Genomic DNA, 12402 nt, shown 5'->3' on the forward strand with positions numbered 1-12402 from the left:
AATGGCTTATACTTGACTTAGAAATGTATTTTTATACTCATATGCAAATATAGAGGTATTTACATCTAAGAGCTTATTAAAAATGAAATAATGAAATCATATGAGAGCTTGTTTGGGAAGAGCTAATTGTCTTTGTGGTTCCCCATACCGTCTTCTGGCCATCTATCTATATGCAGTCCGTCTGTCTGTCACTTGATAGCACAGGAAATGGAAGGCTTTTCTGGTTTTATACAACTGGGTAAGGGCAAAATAATGAATAGCAAAAGCTGAGAGTTAAAGCAACAAATGGAACAGGGTCCAGTATAGCCTGTTAATGTGCACACTGGGTAACAGTGGAGCTGTTGCAGTACTGATAGCCTTCTGTGGATAATCTGAACTCACTTGTTAAACATCTTTATATGTACCATCTGTGTGCCAGGCCCTTTTGAAAGGGCTATATGGTGAGATACATAGAAAAGAACCCTGCTTCTAGAGACCTCTTCTCCTAGGAAGTGCCTGAGGAGCATCTAATCCAAACCGCTTACTTATTTTGCAGTTAAGAGAACCTGGAATAGAGGGAGGCAGCATGGAGTAGTAGTGAGGCATGGGCTTTGGACACTGACAAGTCTAGGTTCCAATCCAGACTCTGCCATACACTAATGGTTACCTGGGGCAGGTTTCTTAATTATCTGAACTTCTGTTTGAACTATAAATACTGTTTATTCTCCTGTTGAAAGGATTAGAGATTTTATAAAGTCCTTGGTTCATAGCTCATGCATGTTGAGATTATATTCATACACTTGACAGTTTTTCAAAGGGGTACAGTCGGAATTGCTGCATTGAACAGCTCTGTGGTGTCATTTCACACAGGGCCCCTTGAAGTTTTACACCTCAAGGTTCTGGTAAAATGTACATTAGTAATTAATACTAAAGAATAAAAATCTGTGGTTAATAGTGAATTGAAATTGTTTAGTGGTAAATGTCAGTAATTATAATACCCTAATTATGATTTATTTAGGTAAGTATTGAAAATAGTTTTTTAAATAAAAATTTATCAAATGATCTAGAATGGAAGTAGCTTAGAGCATTTAACAGTCTTAGATTAGAAATCCACAGATGATTTCTATTTCAAATAATTAGAAATAGTGTGGTAACATTAGATTTTGTATTCTTAGCAACTGATGCAAGGTTTCAAAAGCTCTGTGCCCACTTGGCTTTGTGAACCAATGGATTGAGCCTTGCTTCAGTTCCCAGTTCCCTTGAATTAAAGCAGATATTCTTTAGATAAGTTGCTGATCTTGCCTCACAATGATTTTGGCTTCTCTCCAGCTCTGTCTCAGAGTAAAGCTAAGCACGTGTAGTTCTGATGGTCATACTTTCTAGATGCAAACAGGACACGAGAGGTAGACACTAGGAAAAGTTATTAATGAAGTTGAATAAATAGGTACTAATGGGATTGAGGCATGATAACACATTATAATCCTCTATATCAGGAATTGATTGGTTTTCAGCTAAAACAAGAAGAAAGGGATTTTAAAAGGTACCTATTTAGGATAATAGTGTGTGCATATGTGGACAGCTGCTGTTTCCTGGTGTTTGTAGCATGGTGGTGGTTCATTTTTATACTAATTTATTTCCCAAAGAAAATCTTATACCTTTCTAGCTTTATTAATATTCTGTTGATTCTTTTAAAGGAAGTTTTCATATTTCCTTTGAATATCCTTTTATTTTTGATATAATGTTCCCTAAACAAGTAGAAATTATTAAAACTACTCTATGTCCATTTTAAGTCTTAACAGTTTAAAACTTTGCTTCTTTCCCTGTTATTTTAGAAGTTACAGTGTGTTCCTGTTCTTCTGAGGTGTCAGCCAAGTTTGTTCTTCATGCAGTACAGCTTGTGAAACAAAGAGCATATCGAAGTCATGAATTCTATAAGTTTTGTTCCCTCCCAGAAAAAGGAACACTGATGGAAGCTTTTCCTGTCCTAGTAAGTTTAATTACAATTTGAAATTCTAAAATAATTATTTTCCTTTTTGATACGGGCTAAGACTAAGTATTTGAATTTGATTTTATAGTTTCTATTCAGAGCACATTGGAACTGTATATTTTGTTAATGCCCAAAAATGAAGTAGGAAGATAGGAAGTCTAATTAGGGTACTTGAAACCTATTGGAGGTAAATATTCATCTCTTTAATTTTTGAATAATTAGTCAAAGAAAAGTGCTAGTCTGGTAGATTGTGATACCTCATAATTTAGACCCTGATTTAGATTGCTTCCTTGTTGCAAAATAGATTATTTCCTTCTTTAAGACTTTTCTGTATGTCAGTTATTTTATAATACTCTGTTGTTAAGAATCTATGAGGTTAAGTTGCTACTGTTTCTTGTCTAAGTTATCTCAAATAATGTGAGATCTCCCTCTTATCTCTGGTGCTAGAAGTGATGACTAGCCTTTTTTCCATAGAAGGTGAAGGTACTGATGTTCTTTCCTAAACTTCTACTTTTTGTTTTCAGTTGGTTGTGTGATTTTTTTCCGCTTATCTCTTGTGTTTCTGGTTACCTTCATTTGTGTTCTTCTATGGATCATTGTTACATGATTCATCTTTTTAAACTTTCTAATTCACTGATCACTAGAAAATTTGATTTAAAACTTAGTGCTAAAACACTTGGTGATTTAAAACAGTTTATCCATTTTATTATTTTTATTTTTTAATAAGAATAATGTGACCATGCAGTCATCTCTGAGCCCAAAACTCAACTGTGGCTATTGAATATAACTTACAGAGTTACAGTGTCCTTTCTCTTGTCATTATTCTTAATTATTTTTCTCTTGGTCTTAATTTTTTATTCCATCTTATTTTTCACCATTATTTTATTGTGCTTTCAAAAGCTGCCTCAGATCTTTCTTGACAAAAAGTATAAGATTATGGGCAAATATATAAATACCTACATCCTGTCTATGCAACTGTGATTTGTCTCTTAGCATAGCTGATAAAAGTTCTTTACATTTTCTTACTACAAATAGGAAAGTTTAAAAGCATAGAATTCCTCTAAAACAGCTAATATTTATATTCCATATTTTATAATTTTTTTTTGCAGGGTGGTAAAGCAATTGAATTTTGCATTGCTCGTTGGTGGGCAAGTCTCAGTGATGTCAATATTGATTATACCATTTCTTTCCATGGGATAGTGTGTACTGCTCCTCAGTTAAACATTGTAAGTTCTACAACATTTACATCATTTTTAATGTCAACTATTTTTATTATTGACAAGTAATTTCATTGGTTTGATTTAAACTGTAATGGGGAAATTTTTTTAAAAAGTTTAAGAAAATAATATGATAAATATCCTTTGTAGCATGCATCTGAAGGAATCAACCGTTTCGATGTTCAGTCCTCCTTGAAATACGAAGATCTGGCTCCCTGCATAACCTTGAAGAGCTGGGTCCAAACACTGCGGTACCATTCCATATTTTAGGGGCTACAAATAGTGAATATTGATTGAGGGGAATCTCTTACACTGTTTGAAAAGAGTTTTTTTTTAATCCATCTGAATGTTGGAGATGAGAATGTATCTTTGCAGGTCTCTGGGGGGCAGCCCCAGGAGCAACTTCTAGCCTTACTGTCCCACCTGACCAGCACAAGCTGGTGAAGTATGATGGATAGATAGTCCATCCTTGTCAAGCCTACTTAGGATCAGTGGGCATTAACCTTTTTATTTCTTGCCAGAAAATAACAAGTTAACATTCCCTCTGACATTATTTTCTGAATCTTTGTCCAGTCCTTTTCAGAAACTGCAGTACTAGAAAGTTTTATTGAATGGTAGAAACTTAAGTACTGTAGTCTGCTGTTGGTGCTTTAGCAGCCCCCTTTATGAAAGCAGGGCACCTTGACCTATGTTCACACACTCACTATGGTAGAAAGATACCTGATTTTTATTATTTAATCTGACCTTAACTCATATCAGCATGAAGCTTAGTAATAAGTACATTAAGATAACCAATTAAGGATAGTAGTCAGTGACACAATAATATGTAAAGATATACTGCCTTCTAGAATTAGCAATAAAACTTAAGACTTCAACTTTTGAAGAAGATATATCCAGTTTCTGTCATCTTAATGTTTTCCCCCAAAATCTCAAAATTAGAGCTAAATTTAAAGTAGACTATTAAGTTTTATCAACATTTCAAACTGTATTTAAAACTTATTTTCCCAATCTCAGTGTTTTCCTTTATAAAATCTATACCTTAATAACTTGCTTCACAGGACTCCTAAAAGTAATAAATACAATTCACTCAGTCAAGATGAGAGCTGAGTGTGGCCCCTGGTGTGTGGTGAGCAGCACCAGGGAGCTAGGGTGGCCTAGCTGGGGTGGGCTATGTTGTGCATGGATAATGCTGTCAGGAGTTTAGATAGAAGGGTTCAGATCAAAACCTGTCCTTCAACACTGTTAGAGATAGTCACCCTAATGTTGGGATTTGGTTGTGTTAAGAGCCATTTGTTGGCACTTGAAAAATGTTTTTATCATGAAAAGATTATGTTTGTAATATTTACTGTGAAATTTAAACTGTATGTATTGCTATGGTTCAGTCAATAAAGAATTATATGTTACTAATTAAAATATTATGAAGTATACTAAAAAGAACAATTTTCAGGAATGCTCATCTGTCATTTTATAGATTTTGTTACTTACACTTTTATTTGTCTCATTCAGTGAACTGTTAAATCAGTTATGTGATTCCCTCATTACAGGCCAGTGAGTGCAAAAACAAAACCTTTAGGATCAAGGGATGTTTTGCCAAATAATCGTCAACTTTATGAGATGGTCCTGACGTACAGCTTTCATCAAGTAAGTGTTTACCTAATAAAGTATACCCTTATGATGAATTTCTGTGTTTGTTTATGATTCATAAAATCAAAAGTAGAAAGTAAATATGAGATACATAAGTAAGTGAAATCAAGTAATTAATATGGAATTAATTTGGACTTACTCTTTAGGAAATTATAATTTATGATTATCTAAGTATCATTCAGGTGTAAAGTCACAAAGTATAATTTAGCGGTGACCTGGTCTTGAGCCTTAGTTTTTACAATCACTGATACTAATACCTGACCAGAGGTGCCATCTGATCCAGGGACAGTTAGATGTTTCAGAAATACCACATGCCTTTTGGTCATGGTGCTGGGCCTGCCTGCTTTCTGTGAGGCAGGCATCAGGACAGGGAAAGATCAGAATAGCTCCTAGGTGGGATGAGTGGTAAAAGTAATTGAGACCAGTGGAAATGCTGGATGGAAGAATTTTGTAGGATTGATGAGACTTCAATAAAACTGTTGTTGAAACATAGTATCAATTTGGTTTTAATGTTAGGGAGATGACTGATTTCAATAAATTGTCACATTTCAACTTTATGAAGTCGTTAGAGTTCCTAATGAATATATATTGCTTATTAATGAATAAAGATAGCTAGATTTGTATTTTTAAAACTCTGTAAAAGTGTCTTTTGTTAGTGCCAAAATACTAGATGTTCTACATTTCACAATTTTTTTTAGCACAAGAAAGTATTTTTAATATTTTTAAATGAAAAAGTCTGATGTCAATAACAGTATTGAAAATCTGTATTAGAAATCATATGTTACCCGGCTGGGTGTGGTGGCTCACACCTGTAATCCTAGCACTCTGGGAGGCCGAGACAGGAGGATTGCTTGAGCCCAGGAGTTTGAGGTTGCTGTAAGCTAGGCACTTTAGCCTGGGCAACAGAGCAAGATTCTGTCTCAAAAAAAAAAAAAAAAACAAAAAAACAGTTCATACCACGTCAAGTAATCATTCTTATTTTTTTTTTATAGCCTAAGAGTGGGGAAGTAACTCCAAGCTGCCCACTACTTTGTGAATTATTATATGAATCAGAATTTGACAGCCAGCTGTGGATTATTTTTGACCAGAACAAAAGACAGATGGGTTCAGGCGATGCCTATCCACATCAGGTATAAAATTCTCTGTAATTTTTAGAATTAACAGAAGCTGTTTCCTGAACTAATGAAACGCTAATTTCTTGTTATAGTAATATTCATATTTTTTTTAAATGCCATAGTTTTACATTTAGTACTTTTTAAACCATGAGAATATTTGTTATTTATTGTAGTTGTTGAACAGATTGTGACAACTTTTTCTGTCATGTAGTTGTGATGAATCATGTTTTGGGGAAGAGGACAGAGATGACGCTTGCAGACACTGATCAGGGTGGCTTTTTGTTTATAGCTTTTCTCCTTCCTACATGTATTGCTTCCACCTGTCTGAAGGTGGAAAGCAAATCATCAGACAGATGTGAGCACCTTGAAATGATCCCAGGTCTGAATAGGATAAAGAGAACACTACAGCAGTGTCCCTGTGTCTTCAGTTTATTAGTACTTTTCAAATTTACTTCTTCCTTGGACAGCTGTGTATTGCACTGCACACTTACTACGTCTGAGGCACCATGCTTTGTGCTGTCACATTGAAGAGAAAAAATATTGTAATCATGTAATTTATAGAAATTTTACACCTAAATATTTTTACAAAGAAATGAGAAAGTTCCTGTATCATTTATAATTTTATGCTGAATGATGAAAATAATTTATGAAGGTTTTTTTCCAGTTAGTCATTCAAGGAATGACATCCTTTTTTTCTTCAAAGCAAGCAGCAGCTGCACACCTCATTATAGACTGAATTATTGCAGTGCCATTACTTCGGTCACTTTTTAAATCTCAGAAGAAACTGCTGCTGTAGAGTATAGCATCCTGTTCTTTTGTACATGTTAACTTGGTGTGGAGCATAGATTTGTTATTTTTTGATCTCTGTTGACTTCCTGTTTTTCCTGTCTGTGATGGCATTTTGGTTATATTATAAAGATGAGCTGGGCACAGTGACACGCACCTGTAGTCCCAGCTTCTCAGGAGGCTGAGGCAAGAGGACAGCCTGAGCCTGGGAGTTTGAGACTGTAGTGTGTTATGATTGCACCAGTGAATAGCCACTGCACTTCAACCTGGGCAACATAGAGAGACCCCCATCTCAAATAAATTAATTAAATAAATACATACATACAGACATATATACCAAACCAACCAACCATCATATGTATACACATGTGTGTTATAAGCACGCACCACCACACCTAGCAAATTTTTTCTAATTTTTTTTTTTTTTTTTTTAGTTGCCTGGCTAATTTCTTTGTATTTTTAGTAGAGATGGGGTCTCACTCTTGCTGAGGCTGGTCTCGAACTCCTGGGCTCAAGGGATCCTCCTGCCTCATCCTCCCAGAGTGCTAGGATTACAGGCATGACCCACCACAATTTTGTGAACTTTTTGGTATTGTTTCATACACATCTCTGAGGATGTATGAACTAGAAAGTCATGGGTTTTATTGGTATTGAGCAGACACTGATTTTTGCTAAAAATACGGGAGTGTTCTGTTGTTGTGGAAAGAATTAAGGGCTTTGGAGTTAGACCTGACTCCAACTCCTTTGTACTTCTGTATTGTGTAGGCAACTCACTTGATGTCCCTGAGCCTGTCTGCTCACCAGCACACTAGGGTCTTTGTGTACAGGTAGATGTTTGTATAGTGGCTTTTACTGTACCTCACATACTGTAAGCAGTCTGAAAATGGTAACTGTTTCACTTATCCTCTTAACTGTGATTTCAGTTTACTTGGTTAAACTTAATTTACCCAAATGTTGTTTTTTATTTTTAGTATTCTTTGAAACTGGAGAAAGGAGATTATACAATTCGGCTACAGATTCGCCATGAGCAAATCAGTGATTTGGAACGTCTTAAAGATCTTCCATTTATTGTTTCTCATAGATTGTCTAATACCTTGAGCTTAGATATTCATGAAAATCATAGTCTTGCGCTTCTGGGAAAGAAGAAATCAAGCAATTTGACATTACCACCCAAATATAACCAGCCATTCTTTGTTACTTCCTTACCTGATGATAAGTAAGTGATAACATTGCTTATACCTAATGCCCATCTTATACATAATACATTAGGCTAAATTTTTAGTATGTTGTCATTTATCATTTTAGGCTGATGTTATTTCTCCCTTTTGATTCTTGAAATCTTAGCTATGGGAATTCACTCAATTGTTTTGATGTTTTTCCCCTTAATTATCTTTGTGAAACTTTCTCTTTTGTTGCTTTATTTCCCCCTCTTTGAATTCTCTTATTAGAATACCTAAAGGGGCGGGACCTGGATGCTACCTTGCAGGATCCTTAACATTATCAAAGACTGAACTTGGAAAAAAAGCTGTAAGTATTAGTTTATTTACCCTGAAATTACCTATTCCAAAATTTCCATTTCTTTGAAGATGGAAATTAATTCCATATTTCACAATGGATAATAGAGAAGATATCCCTGGAAAGAAAATTTTAATAGCCTTTCCCCCCAAGTTACTAGTGAAGGTCAATTAATATTTGGTTATCTTTTAAATTGAGTCATATATTCAAATATTTATTGTTCTTTTTCAGAAGCCTAAATACTTGAGCCCTGAACCTGTCCTAGCTCATGTGGCTAATACACACAAACTTCCTGTGAAACATGTAGATCCAAATCAAACTTTGCTTAAGTAAATGGGATGTTCAAAATTAAAACATGTTATAGAATTTTAACCAACATAATATTGTGGACATAGGAATAAATAAAATCCTGTTGGATTACTTCTAAAAATTAGTCAGAATAATTATTACTAAGGAATGGTATTTTTCAGACATGTACAGACCTTTTTCTTGTTGGAGTTTTACATAATAGAAAATATGAGATATTTATTTTGGCATTGCCTTTTAGTTTCAAAATTATGCTTTTTGTTAGAAACATGTTGCTGGTTGTAGTTTGGAGATAAATGTTACAATTTTACAGGTGCCTGTTTTTCTTTTTTCTGTCTGTGTTTTCGTTAGAAATTTATTGTGAGAATGGTGTTTGTATAGATTTATCACCTTTTTTATAAAAGCATTTTAGCTCAGTGCAGTAAAAGTTGTCATTCTTACACGTTTGCATTTCTCTTTAGCATTAGTTCTTACAAAGCTAAGTAAGTCTACCACCTAAGTAAGTCTACCACCTAATAGAATCTATAAATTCTATTATCAAAATTAGATCTCATGCATCTTAAAAATTATATTTATTTCTTGCTGCTGTTGAACCCAAGGCTATTTATCTACTGTCATTGAAGCATAAATGGGGAATTTTGTGCTTAGAAAAAGTTGCCTACTCTGACATTTCTTGGTTCTCATTTCAGTTTATACTTTTTATACATACTTCAGTATAATTTAAAGTAAGTCAGTTGTTAATGATATTGGAATTCATATATGCACTGATTTAAGAAATCCTGGTAGTCATTTTTGATAGATTTCATATCTCCGGAAGTATAGCTAGCTGCTTCAGCTATGAATTTTTCATTCACATGACAGATGACTATTACAAAGCATCCACTTCCTTGTAAAGAGTATAATAAAAAAGCAGTGTTAGTAGAGGTATGCTTTTAGCAATTCAGAAATAGTGACTACTTCCTACCTAAATTATTTCAGAGGCAGTTGTGATATTAAATTATAAACATGTGGTATTAACTATAGTTATTATTTATCAGGGTAGATTTTCTTGAGAGAGAGCAATAATCTAAAGCTATTGAGTTTGTTATAATTTCTATCACATTGTTTATTTAATCTTTCCTTGGTAGTTTTGCGTTTCTTTTTTTTGGTAGTTGGGAAAGTAACTGTTGATTTTTTACTTAGCTTTGACTTTCACAGAACTTTGAATGATGCTTTTTGTAAGAATGCATAGGCTTGTGTGATTGTCATGACATCCTTTAAAATCAGAGTCTGTAGACCATCAGCTAAATTTAATATTTTAAAAAACGTTTTCATCACTAATGGATTTTGATCTAAATTTTTCCAATAAAAAGTTGAAAAAGATTTACTCTTAGGAATAACATATTTGAGTGCATTTTTATTTATAAAGTTAAAGTGGCAATGTTGCTTTCCTTAAAAGCATGCCATTTTGATCAGAGACCTGACCCTTCTAAGTGCTGTGACACAGGTGGAACGTAAACTGGAAGAAAATTAGACAGAGGTGGTGTCTCCATCCTGTGTAGATTATGCATGTTTTCTTACAGAATGTCGTTCTAACTCCCAGGGGCAGTCTGCAGCAAAACGACAAGGAAAATTTAAAAAGGTACTGATTGTCAGTTTTTAAAAAAGATGTCTTAAAGCCTTATTTGCGTATTAAACCTTTTTTCTGTCACTATTACGAATTTTTTTTTAAATATTTCCCTTAGTTTCCTTTCTTTACATTCTGCAGTATAGTGCGCTTAACTATCCCTGCAAGCAATGCTGACATACTGCTTTTCTAAAGGTTTTATTTTTCAACCATAAATTCCTGGAAGGACCCCTGTTTACTGTGTATAGAAAAATTTTAATGCTATTCATTTCTTGCTTCAAATATGATGCCTAGTAACTATTTGAAATTTTGCATATCTAAAATCCTACAGAGAGATGAGTGTAATTTTTTTGCCATATAGTCCAAAGTGCTTATTATTTTTAAAGTCTAAAAGCATTTTTAAATTGGATGATATGATTTATAATATATTGCAGCTCTTTAAAGTGAACTTTATTCCTTGCTCTTCCATCTATCCTAGTTCTGGAAGGGCAGAGCAATGGACATAGAAAGAACAGAAGTAAGGTCCGCTGACCAAAAATTAAAGCTCACACTAAGCACAAACAGATTTTAAGACCATACTTACAAGTGGTCTAATTGACTTCCCTGTAGTTTATTAAGCAATCTTTGATTGACTATGAGAGCCAAATTTAACTCAAAAAAGAAAATTTCTACTTTAGGTATATTCTAAAGAAAGAGACACTTGATGAGCTCTCTGGTGAAGACCTGCTGACATCAGCATTTTAGTGATTCTTCAAGCAGAAAGTATTGCAGTGGGAGAATCAGAGTTTTAAGGTGTAAACAAAAAAATAACTTTGTTTTTTTAATTTATAATGATGTGGGACGGGGGGTCACCATTTTATAGTAGCTAAAATTCCTTTATCAAAATGTCTTCTGAAAGTCCGTATTATTACATAATGGTAAACATTTTGTTCAAACAAAATGCACCACTAGGAATCATCTTTCAAGATAAATGACTGAAGACCAGTATTTCTCAACTGGGTGTCTCGACCTGTTTGGGGCCATGTAAATTTATTTAATGGAATATTATCAGCATTTTTTTAAAAAGTAGTAAATCTTAGTTCATCATACTCCTTAAACTGTAATTTCATTTTATGTATTGATGTGTGTATCTTTGGGTCATTGTGAAAATAGTTTGAAAGCCACTGCTTTGGAGAATGAGGAAAAGGTATCCTAGGAACTCATTAAAAATAGAAGATACGTACACAAGAGCCATAGCCAATTTCTTTTCTTCCTTTTATATATTATGGTTGACCTTTTGGGGTTTTCCTGGATTTTTATTTGGATGGAGTTGTATGAGGTAGGAATGTATCAATGAGTAGGAAGGTTATTACTTGTTGGTTAGTAAAGCTTCATATGAAGAACTTGGCAACTAGAGATACCTCTGCTTATTCCTCCCTATCTCCAGTGCAAGTACACAGTAAAGCTTTATTTTAAACTTAATCAGTATTAAGAGTTTTATAGGAAATACATATAATTTTTAGTTGATGAAAATACCAAATAACATTTTGTACATAATCCTTAATGTATTTGTTCTCTGAGTTTGTGACTTGATTTGAAAAAGTACCTTGCCCTTTTTTAAGTTTATTGTAATATGAAAAGAGTATAGTTACTTTTAACAGGTCATAAATAGCATTCAAATATGATATAAATCTTTAAAATAGTTTGTGTAAAGCTTTTCAGTTTTTGAATATGTAGTTATTAATAATGTAGAAACTAAAGAAATTACAATCTTTAACCCAACTTAAATGATGGTCTGTTATGTTGCTTAAATCTTTAACCCAACTTAAATGATGGTCTGTTATGTTGCTTAAAGAGTAGTTACTGGTTTGGTGGATTGGTCTGACTCTAGAAAATATTATTCAATTTGCACACTGTTGAAATGCTTTCAATAGTGAATAGATGGAATGTGAAATGGTTTTTTTTAACTTACTATTAAATATGTATTATAGAGAACTGTTCATATCCTTTCTGCTCTGCTCTGCAGATTTCTTTCTTTTTTTTTTTTTTTTTTTAGACAGAGTCTTGCTCTGTTGCCCAGGCTAGAGTGCTGTGGTGTCAGCGTAGCTCACAAAAACCTCAAACTCCTGGGCTCAAGCAATCCTCTTGCCTCAGCCTCCCAAGTAGCTGGGACTATAGGTGCACGCCACCATGCCCAGCTAATTTTTTCTATTTTTAGTAGAGATGCGGTCTACTCTTGTTCAGACTGATCTCGAGCTTCTGCCCTCA

At 34.0% G+C, this 12402-nt stretch overlaps 1 protein-coding gene across 4 annotated transcripts in view; it reads left to right on the forward strand.

Annotated features, from left to right (window-relative positions):
* The window catches only part of TPP2 (tripeptidyl peptidase 2), a 72904-nt gene that overhangs the window by 41609 nt on the left and 18893 nt on the right, over positions 1-12402 (forward strand). For 3 of the 4 annotated variants that reach the window (XR_011233465.1, XM_069467081.1, XM_069467079.1), the window contains exons 17-23: positions 1812-1966; positions 3076-3192; positions 3334-3434; positions 4728-4824; positions 5820-5957; positions 7700-7944; positions 8177-8255. Coding sequence is in view for 3 of the 4 variants with exons in the window: in XM_069467081.1 (XP_069323182.1) it covers positions 1812-1966; positions 3076-3192; positions 3334-3434; positions 4728-4824; positions 5820-5957; positions 7700-7944; positions 8177-8255 (932 nt within the window). In the remaining variant the exon portion in view is untranslated. Of the gene's footprint in view, positions 1-1811; positions 1967-3075; positions 3193-3333; positions 3435-4727; positions 4825-5819; positions 5958-7699; positions 7945-8176; positions 8256-10131; positions 10171-12402 lie in introns of all 4 variants that reach the window. The other variant, XM_069467080.1, reaches the window with a different exon arrangement.

The sequence above is a fragment of the Eulemur rufifrons genome, chromosome 4 (genome assembly GCF_041146395.1).
Source record: "Eulemur rufifrons isolate Redbay chromosome 4, OSU_ERuf_1, whole genome shotgun sequence".
Taxonomy (NCBI): Eukaryota; Metazoa; Chordata; class Mammalia; order Primates; family Lemuridae; genus Eulemur; species Eulemur rufifrons.